The 20,274-nt window shown below is 36.6% G+C and overlaps 2 protein-coding genes across 5 annotated transcripts; both read right to left on the bottom strand.

Annotated features, from left to right (window-relative positions):
* Positions 1 to 5,850: 5,850 nt before the first annotated feature.
* Positions 5,851 to 12,643, bottom strand: LOC113293046 (kinesin-like protein KIN-UC). 2 transcript variants are annotated; one of them, XM_026541820.1, is made up of 20 exons: positions 12,376 to 12,643; positions 11,913 to 12,013; positions 11,655 to 11,777; positions 11,326 to 11,511; positions 10,734 to 10,955; positions 10,426 to 10,579; positions 9,979 to 10,128; positions 9,446 to 9,534; positions 8,862 to 9,074; positions 8,588 to 8,722; positions 8,196 to 8,375; positions 7,973 to 8,098; positions 7,712 to 7,840; positions 7,505 to 7,631; positions 7,309 to 7,401; positions 7,057 to 7,182; positions 6,847 to 6,972; positions 6,473 to 6,616; positions 6,245 to 6,373; positions 5,851 to 6,103 (listed from the first exon to the last, which is right to left on the bottom strand). In XM_026541820.1, exons 1-20 carry the CDS (start codon positions 12,590 to 12,592, stop codon positions 5,958 to 5,960), a joined length of 2,916 nt encoding a protein of 971 aa, XP_026397605.1. In that variant the 5' UTR covers positions 12,593 to 12,643; the 3' UTR covers positions 5,851 to 5,957. The 2 variants fall into 2 exon arrangements, 1 of the variants encoding a protein (XP_026397605.1); XR_003332022.1 differs by having other exon boundaries at positions 5,962 to 6,103; positions 6,245 to 6,366.
* A 463-nt stretch (positions 12,644 to 13,106) lies between these two features.
* LOC113298665 (putative ribosomal large subunit pseudouridine synthase SVR1, chloroplastic) lies at positions 13,107 to 16,926 on the bottom strand. 3 transcript variants are annotated; one of them, XR_003334337.1, is made up of 11 exons: positions 16,299 to 16,926; positions 16,101 to 16,180; positions 15,913 to 16,013; positions 15,719 to 15,791; positions 15,448 to 15,541; positions 15,231 to 15,279; positions 14,812 to 14,962; positions 14,636 to 14,692; positions 13,696 to 13,751; positions 13,421 to 13,573; positions 13,107 to 13,298 (listed from the first exon to the last, which is right to left on the bottom strand). XR_003334337.1 is itself a non-coding variant. In XM_026547463.1 (11 exons), exons 1-10 carry the CDS (start codon positions 16,834 to 16,836, stop codon positions 13,510 to 13,512), a joined length of 1,263 nt encoding a protein of 420 aa, XP_026403248.1. In that variant the 5' UTR covers positions 16,837 to 16,926; the 3' UTR covers positions 13,107 to 13,298; positions 13,479 to 13,509. The 3 variants fall into 3 exon arrangements, 2 of the variants coding, with proteins under 2 accessions (XP_026403248.1, XP_026403247.1); XM_026547463.1 differs by having other exon boundaries at positions 13,479 to 13,573; XM_026547462.1 differs by having other exon boundaries at positions 13,107 to 13,573.
* Positions 16,927 to 20,274: the final 3,348 nt, after the last annotated feature.

The following is a 20,274-nucleotide window of genomic DNA, read 5'->3' as shown; positions in this document are numbered from 1 at the left end:
GCATACGGCTCTCTGGCAATAAACTTAAAGAACTCTGTCAACACATAGAATTCAATCAATTTTGTGATAATTCACAAGATTCGAATATTACCCTGATTAATTTGCAGAAATTAGGGTTTTGCGCCTTGCGCAATATATTAGACCCGCGTTTGTCAAAATTAGCTTAGGCGAACTAAGCAATTAATCCTCCATTGATTAGTAGGTGAAAAATCCTACCCACAATCAGAAAACAAGGAATAAAAGGAGTCGCGGAATAGGAGCAGCAACAAAAGGAGGTGTGTCCATGCCACAGGCCAACCGGCGCCACTTGTAAGTGGCCACACCCCATGCTGCTCGAACCGGCCCCTATTCCCGCCATACGCACATGACTTGTGGCTGGGCCCATACTTGCCGGATCTATTTCCCATCGACCAATCAGGTCTCTTTAAATCCTCCACACGCACATTAGAAGTGTGACCACACTCATACTTGGTCGGCCCCTCTTTTAATCGACCAATCAGGTCGCTCTAAACCTGCCACAGTATTAAAAGAGGCAAGGTTGCGCCAGATGATCACAATGCCAAATTGGCTTTCCAAAAGTCGCGCCAATACGCTAATTGTCATGCCAAACATGCCAAACGTGCATGCCAAACGCGCCACTTCGCCGCAGCAGCATGCCGAACGTGCCAACGTGCCATAAATAGCGCGCCTACGTGCCAACCCACCTTCTGTTTGTGGCTAACGCCATAACAAACTTCAATATGGTTATCCTAACCAGAAACACAACCTTGATCTAGTGGCGATTGTCAAAACCCTAATTTCCAGTCGTGACACAAATTATGTCACTTCGGTCCCCACAACATGCCACGAGCCATGCGTAACCCAGGAAACCCTAATAAAGACGCCATATCATAGTCACTCGTGGAAATCATTGCTCCTGTGGTCATTTTCAAATGATGGCCTGGATATGGTTCCTTTGGCATGGCTATGGCACCGTTTGCACAAAACGTCGCTGCGCCACGGCCACATGACGCATGCCGTATGCGCTATTAGGCAAAGTTACTACGCCAACCAAGCAAAGTAATGATTCCCAGAGCATTGGGATTGTTGTGGCAACTAGAACTGATGTTGCCACGCCACATTTGGGTCTAACACCAATGTGCCAAAAGCTAGCGGCTATGGCTACGCCAGGCGCTACTTGCATCATCGTGCCATTGGCATGCGCTAACTATGCCACTAGCATGCCGCTATATGCCACTACGCCATTGGCATGTGGTAATAACGCCACTGTGCTACCATCAGGCGCCAGCAGAATGTGGCCATAATCAATGGCCACCCTTTCTCATGAGTTACGATCTCAGCCGTCCAAATTCTCTACAGAACTGACAGGCCTGTGGCAAGTTTTGGGCGACCAACCAAGACAAGCCAAATAGAATCACGTGTTATTCTCCTGTGGCAAGTCTCCTAACTTTGACTTTCCACACATAGCAATCTTCTACACGTTTTCCACGAAAACACTCGAGACATCAAACATGTCACAAATTGGGGGATGCTCATCAGGGTATTGGTCTGGAGGTTTACAGCGTACGGTGTGCAACACGCCCATTATAAGAAAGTGTCAGAAAGCAGGGCATTTAGTGGCGGTAAGAAGTAGTGGGTGTAAACTAACCAGTTTCCTACATGATGGGAACGTGGTCTCTGGCATTTACACATAATCCCACTTCTCCATTACTCAATCACTCCCACTTTCTACAAGATCAGGGTGCGTTCAATATGACTTGTATAAATAGGTTTTACCTATTTTCCACAAAACAACAAGTTTTGGTGAGAACAACAACACAGTATCCAGAAAAATACCAAAGAACTGATAGCTTCCATTCCGCAACCAGTTCCAAATTCTGATACAAGTCATAAAATAGCCACACCTTCAGAATTAACCATTCTGTTCTCAACACCTTCTTTGCTTCCTTCCCTAATTAAGACCAACCCTTCTCCTTCACTTTGTGACCGAAGCAAGCCTGGAACGACCATTTCTTGGTCTAGGAAAGGATTGTACAGATTTATATCTCGAAACTAAAGTATTCCCGTGTAGTGCATTTGTTTAAAGGTTTAGATTTGTTTCTCACCCACACACCCACATTTACCAAAACCAGCACAAGCAATTTTTACCCGTAAACACACGGTTCTACCAAAACAAGTTTCGGTTCTACCTCCATGTGAGTACTTTTCATAGTCACGCTAGTTACCAAAATTCAGTTGACTAGTACTAGGATCGGTTCCCCACATATATATGGTATCTAACTTGTACTTGTTGCACATGTCCATATGATCGGTTCCCCTTTCTACTAAAAACTTGCCGCATAGGTTGCACCTCTTGCTAGGATCGGTTCCCCTTTACCCAGAGTCGGTCATACCAATAACACTAAATCGATCATACCATCTCAGATGATTACTTAAGATCGGTTTCACTAATAAAAGTCATACCAATACGAAAGTCAGGACTTTGTGAATAGTTTTACCAGGAACATAAACAAGTCATGAGCGGTTATACTAATCACACATATTGGTAGTTCAAAATATATGCAATGAATAACAATACCAATAATGCCTAGCGATTTCACTTTCGATTCACAAAACAAGTTCATGAATTTACTTCCTTAAAACAAATGTAAAACATTGTTTCCTATGACGAAATCTTCACCTTATACCCATACATAATCACAATAGCATTCGAACGATAATGTCGATGTCTTATCTACAAAGTTTAATAGTTAAGCAATAAACCTCATATTGTATTCCTTAATACTATGTCTAACTAGAGTATAATCATTCATGCTTCGCAGTTTTGTTTTCAATATCCACGACTTGAAAGATACGTTAGGGAATGAAACAGTTCAAGTCAAATATCACTAACCTCAAGTGGAAGGATGATGTTGTCTTTGTAGCTCCTTACTTATTCACTTCTTCAAGTCTTCGCAATACTTGTAATGTCTCATATCCTAATACTTTCAAGCTAACCTATACGAAGTTGACTCTAGTACATAATCAAGGACTCTTTAAATGAGTTTTGGCACACTAAAATATGACAACCAAACTTGACATACCAACGCTTGGTAGGTTCAACCGAGCTATGCTCTAACAATCTCCCCCTTTGTCAATTTTAATGGCAAAACTCTTATTACATATGGAGCTAAACGAATTACAAAATAACTCATTCTTCATACGCTTGATTTCAAGTTTCAACAGCACAATAACTTGCATATATTTAATCAATAAATGTCGTTGTTAAATTTGAATAACAAAAATCTTTTACTCCCCCTAAAGGCAATCTAGGTAAATATTCAATCCGAACATCTTTTTTATTCCCCTTTTGTAGTAAGTATTACTACACAACAATATGATATGTTCCCCCCGCCCCCTTAGTCAATGCTTTACTCTTTCGTTAGATATAACGTTTAGGCACAATTGTCATTTCCTGGTGATTAAAAGTCACTTGTTTGTTCCATATATTTCTCCCCCTTTTTGTCACAAAATGACAAAGGTTCGAGCAAATAAAGGGCAAACCGAAAGGATCTTACAAATCTAAAATACTTGTACACAACCTATAAGAGTTAAGCACGAAGGCTTCACATACCATTTTAGATAACCAATATTAAAATCGAAACAACAAAAGTAATTTATTTTCAATATGTTATCAAGGAAACAATTTCCCGAAGCAATTTTCCCTAAAATACAACAATTCGACTAAGATACTCAATTCCCTTGTTGGACCGATTGTGTATGTACAATCGCTTGTTTCGATAAGACCAAAATAAAGATCAGAATTAACTTTATTTTTCTCATCAGACTCTAATTATTCAGACAATAACTTAGACCTTTCCCTTTAGACAAGACAAACACTAGGTTAGTTAACTAGTTTTTCTTGTCAAGGCATTCGATCGGTTAGACTTGAATAACCGAATCCTTCAATTGATAAGTCTAACTAAGATCAGAATTAAGTTAGTTTCTCTTATCCAGAATCAATTGGACTAAACAAATGATCCCGTATTTTTGTTAAGCCACAAACAAAAGATACAAACCAGAATAAACTGACTTGCACAATTTTTTTCTTAACCGGAGGCAATTAAACAAATATAAACACTACAGCACCGCAATTGCACCGAATTTCGTTAAGCAAAAACATTTGATACCCAACAATAAAGAAGATATCAACCAATAAGCCAAATAAATTGACACAGTTTTTCTTAACCGGAAACAACAATTCATACACAATATAATGGAACATGTCAATTGTACCGAAATTTTGTTAAGCAAAAGCAAAATATATGCAATATAAACAGGCTTTTCTTAAACAGGAAAACGATTAACTAACAAAATCGTTACCTCAATTTCCGCAGCCACTACTCCCCGGAAAGATTCATATATCATTAAGCACAAGTTGAAATAAGAACTCTCCCCCGGTGTGTTGTCATCCTCTAACAAGAACAAAAGAACAACAACAAAAACAACCTTTACCAGAGAAAGCTTGAAACGGTTTTAACTAATGCATGTCAATAGCAAAAGTTGAAAACCCGAAACACATATATTATGTTATACACAACTCATGTAAACACAAATTGATTTAACATATCGTGAATTTTCACATATGAATTTCAATCGGAACACCTTATGATCCTTTGATAAATCATACCAACATGGGCTAGAACTTATCCCGCTAAATCAAAAAGCCACACAAATCATAAGGGTTTCACCATATGAGATCAAATATTAAGGTTAATGAAAACCGAAATCAGACATCTCATAAATCGAAAACACATAGCAAAAATATATAAACGTTCATTCACAGGCTATGTATCAAAAATTATAAAATAATAATTTTATTCATAAATAATAATTGATAGTTTTATTCAAAAATAGACTTTATATAAGAGATATCGAAATAAATCAATACATTGATGTCTATTTTTCTGTTTGAGATCTAGGAAGTAGAACGCTCTTTATCTTCGACTATATGAAGTTGATAGAATAGTCTTTGTATAGCGGCTTAATTCTGAGAGCATTCAAATCTGGACTAGGTCCTGGGATTTTTTTTGCGGTTTCCTCGTTAACAAAATATTTTTGTGTCTTTACTTTTACTTTCCGCAATTATAATTATTACTTTAGTTATAATTGAAAGTAAATACATTGTACGTTAATCCAACACTTGGATTGATCCCTATGGTTAGGTTTGGTTTCGAACTAGTAACTATATATCAAGTGTGTACTTTGTGGTTTGCTATCTTCTTGACAATCTCTGTCTGTATTAGATCACGCAAAGTATCGGACTTATAGGTCAATATCGAAAAGATTTTGGTGTACTTGGTAGTTGGTACCCTCGTCATTTCAGCCATTTAAACATCGATACAATTTTTGGAACTTGGGTATTTAACCTTTAAGATGCAAGGAAGACCACAATGTTGGACCATCACTACACAGATTACCGTTAGACAAAGCAGTTGTTATCATCAGAGCCAAATTCCATGGGGGCTATTGAATCAATATACAAAAGAAAACCATGTTCACCACCGGATCCATTAATTAGATTGGATAAATTGAGAGGTCTGATACTGATATATGTAGTACCAAATAATTCAGATACGTAAGAAGTTGATTTGGAACTTTGAATGGATGGAAATAAGAGCTAGCACCTTAATCAAACATTAAAGCACTTGAAGACTTGTATTCTGTTTTTCCTAAGTGTTCGGGTTGCAAGAATAATGATTATATCCTTCATTGACTTCATATGCCAACTAAAAGCTGTGTTAGTAGTGTACCGAGTGTTAAACAAGTGAAATGTGGAGGGGGGAAGTTATGGTCATGTAGATGTAGTGGTAAACTAATAATAACTTTATGAGTACATAGATCTATGACCAATTCTATACATGGGAATCTTTTGCTGGATTTGGCTGTATTTTTGTTAAAATGGTTCATCAAAAATGTTAGCATACCATCTCAGATTGAAACATTGGGTTCAATTTCAGAGTCTTCTTCGCTAAATTTCGGATATCTTCTCGTGTGGATTCAGAAGATATTCGCACTAATTCTTTAACTGAGCCACTAGATACAAAATCTGGTGCATTGTCATCTGCAAAAAAGTAGTCGGTTATAGTTAACTTACTAACTTCTTCTATTTCTTTCCTTGACCAATAAAAAACTGTAGGTAAAGTGTAAACAATGTTTCAGAACAATATGACAAGGTAAGACAAAGTATATGCAGTTAGATTACCATTTTGAGCTAGGTGGCAAAGAGCAAGTTCAATATGCCGTCGTGTTGAGGATGAATTTATGGCACAGTTATCAATCAACCATGCAAGTGCACCATCCTCAAAAAGAAGAGAACGGCCCTTTCTGTATCCTGCAACAGAATATAGCTTAGTCTTTGCTAAGGCCGTAAAAGAAACGCAAATTAATAACATTATGTTTTCGTTAAGAGGGGGGAGGTAACACGGCAAACCTTGAACTGTTCCTCGAGATTCACATTTTGCAAAGTTTGCCATTCCTCTAGCAATCTGAGCTATGACATCGCTATTCCCTGATCCACCCATTCCCAAGAGTGCCTTAATAGCACCATCTTCTTTCAGCGACGCATGTAATTTCTCTGTGATGGTACAAACTGTGCATTAGTAATCCTGCCAATCCTTGCAAACCACTTCGAAAATGAAGGATACAAGATTCAAAGGAAAGATTGGGGAAAGAGTGGCATAAAAAAGCTCATGCGTACATGAAACTCCCCATCCCCCTTTTGCTGTCAGTTAACAGGTTCCAATTTAGAAGGTGTGTGAACATATGTGAGCAGTGTAGAAAAAGCAGTATTTATAATCAGCTTACGATTTCCACATAGATTTGCAATCGCTCCAGCAACCATTCGAAGTGTTTGTGCATCATCTGTTTTGGACGCTATATTTGCCAATAAATGAGCACCTCCTTTGCTCATTATTAGTCCTTGATTCTTTTCTGCAAATTAGTTGACAGAAAGTTTTAGTTTCTGGGAAAAACATTGATTCCTTGATACACATATATAGGTGCTCGAAGGTGTACCACTCATGGCCAAGTTGGCGATAGCACCAGAAGCAACTCGATGAATTGTCGTATTATCTGACGATCCTAAAAGCATGAGAAGAGCATCTAGGCCCCCTTCCTCAACAATCTTCTCCTGATTTGAATCTGCAAATAATGCCTTAATTAGCATATGTCAAGTGTTGAAATTATTCAATTGCCAGAAGATCAACACTGACCACCCTGACTACCCTAATGATCTTATAAAAATCACTGACATTAATGATCTCGTACCTTCAGCAGCAAGGTTTGCAACTGCTTTCACAGCATGAATTTGGACGTCCAAGTCCTGAGATTTTAACATCGCTATTGTCTTTTCAAGACCAACTGTATATGTTATTGTCGAAACAAATTTGTATTTAGGATCGTTCGAGAAGTTGCATTAACATAAAGATTCTATTTATAAATTTCAAGTTTATATTCATCTGACCTTCCTCAAATATCTTTGAAACCCTTGGTATTGCTTCTCGTTGTTGGAATGACCTGCTCAAACTCAATGAGTTTCCATATCCTGGATGTACTTTCCCATTATTTTCTTTCATGATTGAACTTTTGTCCTGGAGAGTTTTAAACCATTAAAGACTTGAAATGCACATTCCAAGAATGTCGTACTAAATCACGCAACTAAACCACCTACCTCATTGTCATTGCCCCTCTCAGCTACCATCTTTTTTAGTTTGTAAAATTCATCTTCCATGTGCTTTCTTTGCTTCTCTTCAACTGATAACTTCTGATTCAGTTTTTGAAGGTCTTCACTTAACATTGCCTGAATATGAAACTTTGATGTCAATACAAAAGATTGTGCAAAACACAACAATTAACCACTAGGTCAGATAATCATATAGTTTTGTCCATCAACTGAAAATTCTAGAAAACAAGTGATACCATGTCACTGTACCTTCTCCGATAATAGCTCCACATTTTCTGTTTTCAAGGATTGGAAATCATTTACAGTTTTGTCATGCACCTGACACATTTTCTGCAACTTTTCCTTGAGATCATCAATCTCTTGTTTTCCCTGAAGCTAAAGAGAAGTGGAATTTTCAATTCAGAAGTTATACATTGGTTAAGATTCAAACTTCAGTAAAACAAACACAGAAAGAACTAAACATGAGATTAACCTCTTTAGACTTTTGATGATCACTTAGCATTTGTTTGACTTTGGCTAATTGATCTTGTGCCCTTTCAATCTGGGAGTGCTCATCTTCAATTTGCTCCATCAGCTCTGCTATTTTCTTCTCATACATTTGAGTAGTGTCAACAAGCATTTTCTGATAAGAAGAGCCTTCAAGCTGATTTTGCTAGCAACACCAACAAAAAAGAAAACACACAATAAACGTAGCTTCAGAGCTTGGACTCATGGAGGAGAGAAAACAATTTAGAAACATAAGTAAACCCGGAAGAGCAACTTCTTTTGTAAACTGCTGGATGAAGTTATAAGGACAAGAATATTAGCAATGCAGTTACAACGGAATAAGAATTTAAAGACCTAGTTGTTGGAAAAGAGACATACCTTGCTTTGTTTTAAACTCATTTCCAGGCGTGCAACTTGGTCATGCATCACATCATTACGATCTTTCTGAAGCTTCAATTCATCCAAAAGTCTCTGATTTTCTGATACCAAATGTTTATTTTCATTTTCAAACAACTGCAGGCAAGTAACAAAGTAATCAGGATATGCATGTAGTACAGTACTAGTCATTGTTACACTTGTACAAACCTAAACATATTAAAATATCTTCTGCAATAGCCGAAAGGACTAGCTACACATATACAAGAAAATTTACCTGACATCGTGCATCTAAGCTATTCTCTACTTCCGCAAAGGAGTTCCTGTACTCTACTAGCTTCTTTTCGATCTCCTCCTTGTCATCTTCTCTCATTTTTTGTTGTCTCTCATTTTCTGCAATAAGATAGTCGACCTGATTCTCCAGTTTCCGACATAGACTTTCATAATCAAATTCTTCTTTGAGCTTCAACATGTTCACCACTTTCATAGCCTGCACCAGACAGAAACTAAGAAATATGGAAAGGCATTCTTCCACAAAAAATCTATCCTCGTAAAACTTTTCAATAAAATAGGACATATTAGTTGTGTTCGCCAAAGATGGTTGAGACTGACTCCAAATAACTTTACGCCATACGAGTGATAAACTTTTCACGGTGTTACTGTATGTATTTGGTGGGGGAAAAGAGGTGTAACATTGACTTCCTATGATCAATACAGTCAATTAACAATTCCCCAAGTAATCTTGCCCACACTAATACCACATGAAATCTTCTAAAAGTTTATTATGATCTCTCCTAGTCAGTATCAAAGTACTCAAAGAAATGTAACAATATCAAAGAACTCAAATTAGATAGTACTTACCCGCTGTCCAAACATAATCGTGCTAGAGGTTTCCGCATGATGACGTGCTGATGGTCCTATTGTTATTATAAGTGATGTCCTAGCAGATCCTGTTTGATAAGAGGTTGAATGACAAGTTTCTATTAGTCTGCTATCTTTAAAGAGAATGGCATAGAAACATTAGTCGACTTGTGAGATTTCCCAAGGGCACTGCTTCAGAAAAAAAAAACTTCAGTAAATAATGAAACCAAACAAATGTGACAGACTACCAAGAAAGCTCAAGTCATATGTTTGAAACTTCTTGCTTATGATCTTAGCCACAGTAGCATGCTGTGATATTTGAATGGTTGGTGACCAATATTTTATCAGGCAGAAAACACCCGGTAAGAGTTCAGAAGCTGGTAGGCTTCCATAAGAAAGAGATGATGTAAACAGGGCCAAAACTTTTGGTGGTGAGTTTGCAAGAAAGTGATAAACAGAGTAAAGTGTATTATAATGGAATGTTTACTATAATTATTGCAAATTATTATAGTTCCTTAGGTGTTTTCTACAACCTCCAAATGAATCACGAAGCATTCTTGTAAGCTTAGAATCTCTTGTAGGTATATGTGAACTATTCTCAGCTAATGCATTGATGCACTTCCCCAGAGAAGTGAGAGAAAGATTAATGAATTTAGTCTCTTCAAGCATGTGACCTTCAGCTCCTGCAAAATGAGAATATAATGAACTGAGAACATGCTAATTGGTAAAATATGGAGCTTAATGCTTGCTGGAAATTATAAGATAAAACGCAGTCTCTTGGTAATCCCATTCTCTGTGATAGCTTTTTAAATTCCAAGAATACCCATTTCACAACCATGATGGACAATGCAAACAATGGCTAAGCAGTGCAACCACACACATGAAACTTATTTCCCGAGAGTTTCTAGCTGACGAATTTAGAGCTGTTAAACCAGTGGGAGTTCATTATACTGAAACTGAAGTTGAAGTTGAAAACGTACCAGATTTGGCTATTCTCTCGGATCCTGCAAGATCCACAATCAGCAGCTTGCTTTTATGAAGAGTATTCATGGTATTGCCCGTATTTCTTTTGGAGTCCCTATCTCGAGGAGAGTCAGTGTCCGCTTTTCCCAGGGACGATCTTTGTATATAAACCTACAGATGAAAATAAAAGGTCAAAATGAAAGAGTTTCCCAGGGACGATCTTTGTATATAAACCTACAGATGAAAATAAAAGGTCAAAATGAAAGAGCTTAGAAAGGAAAGCGAAAGAAAGATCACAACTACCATACATCTACACGGTGCTTACCATAAGAATGGCATGACTACGTGAAGATTCTGTATTCATCTTTGTATTTGCTGCATGGCGGTTCGACTCGCCAATTTGTACTAGCTGCTTAAATTGATCCAGATCCCTGATTTTCACTACCGCGGCACCGGGCAAGGACACTTCACCAGTCTTGGGGTCCTCGGCAATAGGAATATTGTTCTTTTCTGGTGCTAACAAATCTTGTATAGATTCTAAGTACAACTAGAGTCACAAACACAGTTATAATGAGAATTAGAGGACCAAAGGAAAAACAGATTGCAATACAGGATCAATGTTTTCTGAATGGGATCATAAGCAAGCTGAAACAAGGAAAATGATTTATATATATTATCAGTCAACAAGATTAAGCTGCATGGTATCACATTTTTACTCACTCAGTTTATCAAGAATTGTGGATGCTCATTACCCAATATGTACTATCTTGGTGCCAGGATTACATATTACTAGTGAGGAATAAGAGGCAACATAAAGCCATGTTTCAAGTAGTTTTTTTCCCTGTTCTAAGTTATTCAGTTATATGTATCCGAATCTTAAACTCTAATGTCCAATTATAGAAAAGCAAATGTAGTACCTGTAAATAAGAGATTTCCACAGTATCAAGGGTAGGAGAAGTGTTGGCAAGTATATCTTCCAGGGATCTAACCATAATACCACGCTCAGATGGATCATGTTTACCCAGTCTACCCATCGTATATGTTTTACCAGTACCTGTTTGACCGTATGCCATTATGGTCCCGTTATACCCATTTATCACACTCTGCAAAAGTATATCAAAATGCTAAGCATGCCCAAACATAATTCAGGTTCCCGTTATTAAGTAGTAGTCTATTTAGTCAAAAATTAACATAAGGGAAACCAACTAAATTATGTGGAAAATCACAATCCATTATCATCACTTACCTCGACAACAGGTTTTGCTACAACCTCATACACGCGCCTTTGAGACGCACTATCTGTAAAGACTTCATCAAATTTATAAGAATCAGCATTCCAATTGTTTTTTCTCAGTTTCAGCCTCTTGAGCTACAGACAACAACAAAAAACAAACTCTTGTCAACAAATTTGTTTCTGTATCTAATTACAAAGAAAAGAAAAAAAAACAAGTATCAAAATCACCAACAATGCAAAAAACTCGATTCTTTACACATATAAATATACCTCGGGTTGTAGTTCAACACAATCAGCATAGTCAGCTTCAGAATTGAGATCTTCCGCATCCCTAGGCCGAACTCTGACGGCTACTCGGACTCTTGCCGGCTCTGTTAAAAAAAAACACGGTTACCAACAACCTTCAGAGTAATATGGTTATAATTTCTCATTTTATTGAATTTGTTCTAAGAACATATGTGATGTTCAATTCTTCGGAATCCTTATTTCTTCACTATAAAAGAACAAAGACAGAATCAGAACAATCCCAGAAATGCCTTGAATTGTTGGATATGGTAATGGACCTAATGGTGCCAGTAATCTAGTTTAGTTATGATACTACTGCCCAGTTCAGCATTTGAAGGCAATGGAAACATATAACTTAAATGTCTATACATACTTAGAGAAACAAAGTACTTTCTAGAGCACCCAATAATAATTATTCTAGTACTAATATAAGATAAAAAAAAAATACCTGAGTCATCGTTGTTGTTGGGGTTAGCCGCTCTGGAATTGGGAGTTACAGAGCGCTTAGCAGAATTTGGCTTTGAACGAACGGGAGGATGCCCAGAGCTGTTCTTGGAGGAAGAAGTTGAATGAATAACCTGTTTGTCTGAATTATTACTATTATTATTACTACTGCCATTGTTTTGGCTACGATTCAGAGATTTGGGGCCAGAATTTGACGCCATCTCCCTTCTTCCCTTCCCCACCCCAACTCTTAAAAAACTGAAAATTCAATTCTTTGCAGAATCGGAACTGCCTTCGTATTATCTTCCTTTAGAAATGGAAGAAAATGAGAAGAAAAACGATGATTAGAAAGATGAAGATGATTAAGAAGAAGAAAAGGACTGCATTGGCACTCCATAGAGTTGATGCCGGCACGATCAAACTTATAGGCTAATATTATTAAAAGCATTTTACAAAATAAACAAATAAACGACCAAATAGGGTTTTCAAAGAAGAGGGTGAAGATCAGTTCCCGCGTCTTTTAATTAGTGTTCTTTTTTCCTTTTTTATCTTAATCGATGGGGTTGAGTTGTTTACGTCAAAATCCTTCATTTCATTAGTGGGGAGACTGCAACGTCAAAAACAATACAAGTGAACAAAATTCAACGAGTGCTGGTGTTCTACACCTTTAGGGGGACAACACCCTGCATCTCAACAGACGGACATCTCAGAGATTATGGGTTGACCATACAAATGTCGCAAGTGGATGACTGGATGTATTATTAGTCTTCATTGACAAACAGGAAAATCATGAAGAAATTTGTGTGTTGGTAGAATACCTAGGTCTCCAACCAAAAAATTGTAATACAAATCTTAAGAGCCTTATCCCACTGTAAATTTCTGGTGGACTCTCGCCTCCGCTTAATCGACTCTTGAATACATGTTTGCCTGACATTTACAATATATAAACATGGATTACATACTGGAATTGAGTATGGATTTGAGAACAATACTGATTGAACCTTCCTACCGCACTAAGATTATAAAGGTGAGGGGGCCTTTACGGATACCAGCTAAACAATCTCCGACAAAGAGAGCTGTGAAACTGCGGTCAATCGGAGGGTATACCAGCAATAAGGGCATTGAGCAGAAACTGTCTTTAGCTCCTCCCTCCAGTCAATGATTTGAGGTCCCCTTGTTTTAATTCGAGGTATTTCCCGAGCCTGAAACAACAACACATTAGGTAAGTGTGGAGCATTAAGCGAAGTGGAGATATATGACTTGTGCATATTGTGAAGAATCCCAAATCGAAAGTTCCCCGAGATGGAAGTTAAAAAAGGATTACCCAAGGTCTGAGGGAAGTCCATAACCTCCTATCCGCATACGCTTCAGAGAGTGGATCTGACAAAGGACAAGAATTAGCGAGAAGTAAAAAAAAAAAATGGGATTCATACTGTATATAGGCAAGGTGTACATGGATAATTGTAAGGATGCTAGCCAAGAAAAATAACGGTTCAAGAATCTATTCTAAAAGTGTTAACATAACTAATGCTTATAAACAACATAACACTGGTGTAGGTCTTGACAGATACTAGTATATGTTTTACTTTGTCTGAAGATCAAAATAATTGAAGCTACTTGATTCGATACATTAATTGCAATTTTTTACAAGATAGGTTCTAAGGGGATAACTGAAAAAGAAACCCATGAGTTTCAAAAATTTAGCTTGTACGTTTTAAGCCTGAAAATATGATGTTAAGAAACCAAATTTTTCAATCAGCTGAGAACATTCCTCTCTCTTCTTCTTTTTTCGAAAGAGAGGCAAGCCTCAGTTCCATTGATAATAATACTCCGTTTCAAAGACAGGATAGATTACAGGACTATGATCAGTTACAGGACTAACCAGGAGGTTTCCAATCATCACACGTATTTCAAATTTTTCAAACAGACAACCAACATCATGAAGACACTTAATAACACAGTTACAGGACAAAATCCAATGTAGAATCCTAACCACTCCATACGATATTCTAAGTAACAGAACTAGTTTAAATGGCCTAGTTTGGATTGAAAGTAAACAACCAAAACATGTAACAAATCTACAACTGGTAGAGATGTTAGAATCCAAAATCCAACCATTTTTTAAGGGTTTTTTCAAGAACATGGCAAAACATATGACATAGATAAGAAGGGATCCACAGATATCTTATGTCAGTCCCAACATTAAGTAAGAAATTGCATAAGAATAGAAAACATGATTCCTGCTTTTTTAATAAACAGCACACCTCAAGTCCAGCATTCTTCACAAGTTCCCGGACTTCATGATTTCTCCCTTCATGTACCTATAGGAACATATAAATGGATGCAGTTGTCTCAATCATGTTTTTAATGAAAATAAGTGACAGATTCAACAAAAATGTACATGGGCACTAGTTAAATGATACTGGCGAGTCTAACATACCACGATTCGAAGCCGAGATCTAGATACATTTGGCTGTTGCGGTAGTAACTCTACAGCATCAGGTATACATTTGGCACCATCGATAACCGTACCTTCACTGATGGTTACTAACTGTCGTTTACTAACAACACCTTCAACAGCTGCAATGTATCTGCGTTTACAACATGTTACTGCTCGGATCCCAGGATAAACTATTAGAGTGTCACTAAACCGACAGTTTGAATTCAAAAAGTACACAAATAGTTGAAAAACAAAAAATGTACAGAACATCACAAACTGGTAGTAGACCGTTGCATTAACACCACAAATAGCTTCGACAAAATCCATCAAAAAACCTAGTGCAAAAAAGGAACTCAAACCTTTTGGCTAGCAAAGTTGATTATATGAGAAAAGGAATATAGAAATGGGTGCAATCTTACTCTTTTGTTAAGTTGGACGAAGGATGTGAAAGTTTTTGAGCGAAATCCCCTGATAAAATCGGGAAAATAAAGGTTTGTTATTAGCACCAATTAAAATATATAATTAAATAGTGCAATACAAATAATTCTTCCACTAAATTTTCTTCTATCGCTCAAAATCAATAGCTCCATTGCAAGATACAGATTAATGAGCACCAATAAGTATTAAAGAAATTACCATCATTAGTAACAATAATCAGCCCAGTAGTGGCAACATCAAGTCTACCGACAGTGAATAGCCGAGGCCTTGGCAACCCTGTATTTTGTTTACTCTGAAAATGGAACCAACTAAGTTACACGTCTGTATCTGTACAACAAAATGCTTCAAAAAAAAAATGTACAACAAAAGAGCTAATAAAGAGTAGTGTTTTAAAAAATCTCATAATTCAGAATGCATCTTAAAAGAACATGGAGGGAAACTTAAGCTTATATTTGAAACTCGGACATACCCAACCCTTCCAGTAATCATCAAGCAATGCAAAGACAGATTTCAACTCCTTATCCACATTAGAACAAATATACCTACATTTTTTTAGGAAATGTTAGACAAAATTGAACTTCAACACCTCAAAATTAATGAGCTGAACAAAGCAAAATACAGTATAACGAGTCCAAGTATCATGTGAAAAGAATGAGAACTAACCCTTTTGGTTTATTAAGAGCTAAATACACCTTTGGAGGAAGCTTCTTAGAAATGCGGTTTCCATTAACGTATATATTATCCTTTGCAAGGTCTACTTTAGTCTACAAACCACACAACCAAACACTTATACTTAATACACATAGAAATCAGCTTAATTTATTAGAAAGACACAATCAAAGAAAATATACCTGAGGAGTATTACAAACAGAACCATTGACGGTAACGCGGCCATCAAAAACTAGCTCTTCGCATTTCCGCCTTGATGCCACTAACAAAAAGAAATATTCAATTCAAAACCCCTAATTTCTAATTGAACAAAATTAGGGCTAAAATCATTCAAACAACTGTCATAGAAACTACTGAGTTGTAATTGGGGGAAAATTTACCTCCAGCAGCAGCAAGAACTTTACTTATACGTTGAGGAGGATCTCTAAAATTCTCGTTATAAAACCTTCTGGCAGCCTTTGAATGTTTAGGTACAGAAGTCAAAACCCCTTTAGTAGCACTGACTTTCTTCTTCTTCTTGGTAGGAGTGGATGTATTTGCAGTAGCCATAGCATGAAGTAATGGAGCAGGAGGAGTAGATTGCATTTGAAGTTTCCCATCTTCACCACGAACAATCCAAGGAATTAAAAATGGAACTGATGGGGTTGACGATGATTCAAGACTTTTTGATGATTTTTTTGGTGAATTTTCTTCTTTAGGATTTACGGTCTTTGTGGTACTTCCAGATGAACCAAAAGAAATGTTAAATTCAGTTTTCTTTGAGGTTGAAGATGATGAAATGGCAGACCTAATAAAGGGAATTCTTTTAATATTTCTACAATTAAGACTAGGTTTTGAGAAAATTGATGAAGTTGATGATATGGATAAGGATGATAATGCTATTGACGCTGCTGCTGCCATTGCTGCTGCTGCCGCCATTGAAGGTGTTTCTTTCTTTCCCGCGCTGGCAGAGCGATGTTTTGGGAGTTCCTAGTTTTCCAACTCTCTACTACGTCGTCTACAAGATAATGTGTACTGAGGTGGGTGATCTCTACTGCCCTGTAAAAGGGTAATGGTTATTGTTATTGCCTAAACTCAGACGCGTAAAAGGAGGATGGATTTTTACGCCCTAATGTTAGGGGCGTATACTAGGGGCGTTCGGTTCGGAAGCCGCATGTTATTGACCTATGTATCCATTCAAAACTTTATTATTTTTTATTTATTTTTGGTGAGCGTGGCATTGCATTAAAAAACTAGCACTCCAATGGAGGTAAAATTACATCTGAAATAGAGCCATCTAATATGAAGATTTGTGGTTCTCTCTGAATATTAGATTTATCTGCTGCAAGTTTTTGGCGAATACAAGGAGGTGGGTAGTCATCCCAATCCTTAACAGAATTTAAAGTTTTAGCATGCTTAGTAGGAGAGCCTTCCACTGCATTACCTAATCTAGGCACAAAATAAAAACTCAAAAAATTACGGCAGTCTTTAAGTATTTTTGTTGCTTCCTCCAAAAGTGCTCTACTTCTCCAAGAGACGTCAGTGTTCTTGCCTTTCAAAAAGTTGAACAAGCTTTCGCAATCTCCTTCAATGCTGAAATTCCTGATACCTTTCTCCTTACCTAAAACTGATGCCTGGTACACTCCTATTGCTTCTGCTTCTTGCGGGTCTTTGCGATTGATGGTCTTGCTATTCCACTTTCAAAGTTTCCAGCATCATTTCTCAGAATTAAAGCATAGCTAGAAGGATTTATAGCCGAGTCCCAAGCTGCATCTATGTTTATTTTTAATGTGTGTCTCTCTGGTACTGTTCAAGTAGGTTTTCGTTTTACATTGCTCCTCTGTTGCTATACACTTTTATTATTTTTCTATCCCAGAAAAGAATATGTCTTTAGATATCCTGAACTAATTGTCATTGTTCTATACTTTTTCTCAAAAACTCTGTTGCACCTTTCTTTCCATATCATCCACAATTTTAGTTAAGGCAAGTTCCAAAGAGATTTCTTTTCTAAGATTATGCATCCAATCCTTATGTAGGTCTAACAAAGAGACAGAGGAATCTAGTTGTAAGGATGCAGGGTTAGGGTCCGACTCCCAGACTTCTCTAGCATAAGGACAGTGAAAGAATAGATGCTCCTTCGTTTCTATTTCCTCACCACATATTGTACAGTTAGGATTAACATCTTTAACTCTACCATAAAGATTAGTATTTGTAGAGAGGACAATTTGTAAACATTTCCATAAAAACACTTTTATCCTTTGTGGTGCATCCAATTTCCAAACGGATTTCCAGAAAGAGTCAGACAATTGACGACTGGTTATTTCTTTTCCTCGTTTTATTCAGTTTATCGTACATAGATTTTACAGTGTATTCACCTGACCTAGTTAGAGTCCATCTTAATTTGTCTAGTTTTTTGGTTCCATCAGCATCTAGAAAGAGGCATATATTCAGAATTTTTGTTGCAATGTCTTGTGGAAAAAAAATTCTAATGAGAGTGTTGTTCCAGTTATGTTTAACTCAGATCAACTACCAATGATAGATGACTATTAAATGAATTTCTGTAACTCAGCAAAGTAGTAGTAATGCCTGGTATCCAGTTGTCGTCGCAAATGTTAATGCTTAGGTCATTCCCTACTTCCCATATACTGTAATTTTGGATGAGCTCTAGTCCATGACAAATACATCTCCAAATCCAATAACTTTTAATCGGTGGCTTTACACTTAAAGGGGATTTAGTTTTAAAATATCCGGTTCTCATAGTCTTTGCTCAAAGAGATTATTTTCTTTAATAAGTCTCCGTGCAAGCTTTGCTACCATTGCTAGATTAAACTTATGAGCATCTCTAAATCCTAATCCTCCTTTATGAATAGGTTTACATATACTTGGCCAGGCTTTTGGGTAAAATCTTCCAGAGTTGGTTTCCTTTCCCCGCCAAAAGTCCATCTGAATAGCATTAATTTTTTTAGTAATTATTTTAGGTATTATAAAACACCTCATTTGAAAAGTTGGGACACTAACTAAAACAGCTTTTATCAACGCCATTCTACTGGAGTGAGGAAGGACTTTTCCGTTCCAAACTTTTGACTTAGATCCCATTTAATCAAGAATAAAGTCAAAAGTTTTATTTTCCAATTTATCCATGAACAAAGGGGCACCTAAATAAGGGTCTTTAAGATTGATGTGTTTCATTTTTAAGATTTTTGACATCATTCTTTGATGTTTGGGTTCAATTTTCTTGCTAAAAAAGACTCCCGATTTTTCAAAATTTATTAAGTGTCCTGAGGCTTTACTAAATTTTTCAATAGCTGCTAAAAGATTTCTACATTCTACTATGTCTTCTTTGACAAACAAAAGGCAGTCATCAGCAAGGAAGAGGTGAGAGATTGGTTCACTCTTTGGTGTTATTTTAACACCATGAAGGATTTTGTTCTTCTCTAAAAAAAGAAGATGTCTGGAGAACATTTCCATATAGATAATAAATAAGTATGGTGAGAGAGGATCACCTTGACGTAATCCTCTAATAGGTTTAAATTTCCTACCAGGTGACCCATTTAGCAGAACATAAATTGAAGTAGTATAGAAACATTATTCTAGAAGAGTTCAAACCTCATTATTAAAACCTAAGGATTTAAGAGCTTTCAAGAGAAAATCCCAATTGACTTTATCAAAAGTTTTTTACATGTCAATCTTGATTCTTAAACTTCTTGTTGTTTTTTTATTTTAAAGGAATGTATTATTTCATTTGCTACAACAATGTTATCAGAGATTTGCTTAGACTAAAGAAAAGTCGATTGAAAAAGAGATATTATTTTATTTAACAGAGGTTTAATTCTATTAGTTAGGATTTTCTCTATTAGCTTATATATAGTATTACAAAGGCCTATTGGGCGGAACTGACTAGGATTTTTTGGTTGTTTAAGTTTGGGATTAAAAAAAAAGATGGGTTTTATTCAGTTCAGGATTCATTAATTTGGTTTGAAATTTTTTTTAGACAGTGGCGATTATTTGAGTCCCCACTGTTTCCCAATTGTTTATAAAAAAAACTAGCAGGGAAACCATCCGGTCCCGGAGATTTTTTTGGTTTCATGTTTTAAAAGACCAGAAAGATTTCCTCAGGATTAAGAATAACAAGAATGTTAATATTATCAATATCAGAAATACCAGGAATTATGTTTTCAAAGATGTCTTTGATTGTCGACGAATCAGTACTAGGTTGGGGAAAAAAAGGTTTTGAAAATAGTCAGACAGTGTCTTACTAATTTCGTCTCTGTTACGTATTACTAAGTTTTGATTATTTGTCAGGCATTATATGTTATTCCATTTACGTCATCTTAAAGTAACTGTATGAAAGTACTTAGTATTTCTTTCTCCTAATTC

This window comes from Papaver somniferum, chromosome 7, assembly GCF_003573695.1.
Source record: "Papaver somniferum cultivar HN1 chromosome 7, ASM357369v1, whole genome shotgun sequence".
In the NCBI taxonomy this organism is placed as follows: Eukaryota; Viridiplantae; Streptophyta; class Magnoliopsida; order Ranunculales; family Papaveraceae; genus Papaver; species Papaver somniferum.
This window is presented reverse-complemented; position numbering and strand designations above follow the sequence as displayed.

Bases quoted from the DNA above. Each gene is read 5' to 3' on its own strand.
- LOC113293046 (XM_026541820.1), bottom strand. From the start codon at position 12,592: ATGGCGTCAAATTCTGGCCCCAAATCTCTGAATCGTAGCCAAAACAAT. The intron at 6,617-6,846 runs GTAAGCTGATTA...GTACCATCACAG, and splicing joins TGCAAATCTATGTGGAAATC to AGAAATTACATGCGTCGCTG. The intron at 6,104-6,244 runs GTAATCTAACTG...ACTTTTTTGCAG, and splicing joins TTGCCACCTAGCTCAAAATG to ATGACAATGCACCAGATTTT.
- LOC113298665 (XM_026547462.1), bottom strand. From the start codon at position 16,836: ATGGCGGCAGCAGCAGCAATGGCAGCAGCAGCGTCAATAGCATTATCA. The intron at 16,014-16,100 runs GTATATTTTCTT...TGTGGTTTGTAG, and splicing joins CTGTTTGTAATACTCCTCAG to ACTAAAGTAGACCTTGCAAA. The intron at 14,963-15,230 runs GTAAGATTGCAC...TTGTAAACGCAG, and splicing joins TCGTCCAACTTAACAAAAGA to ATACATTGCAGCTGTTGAAG.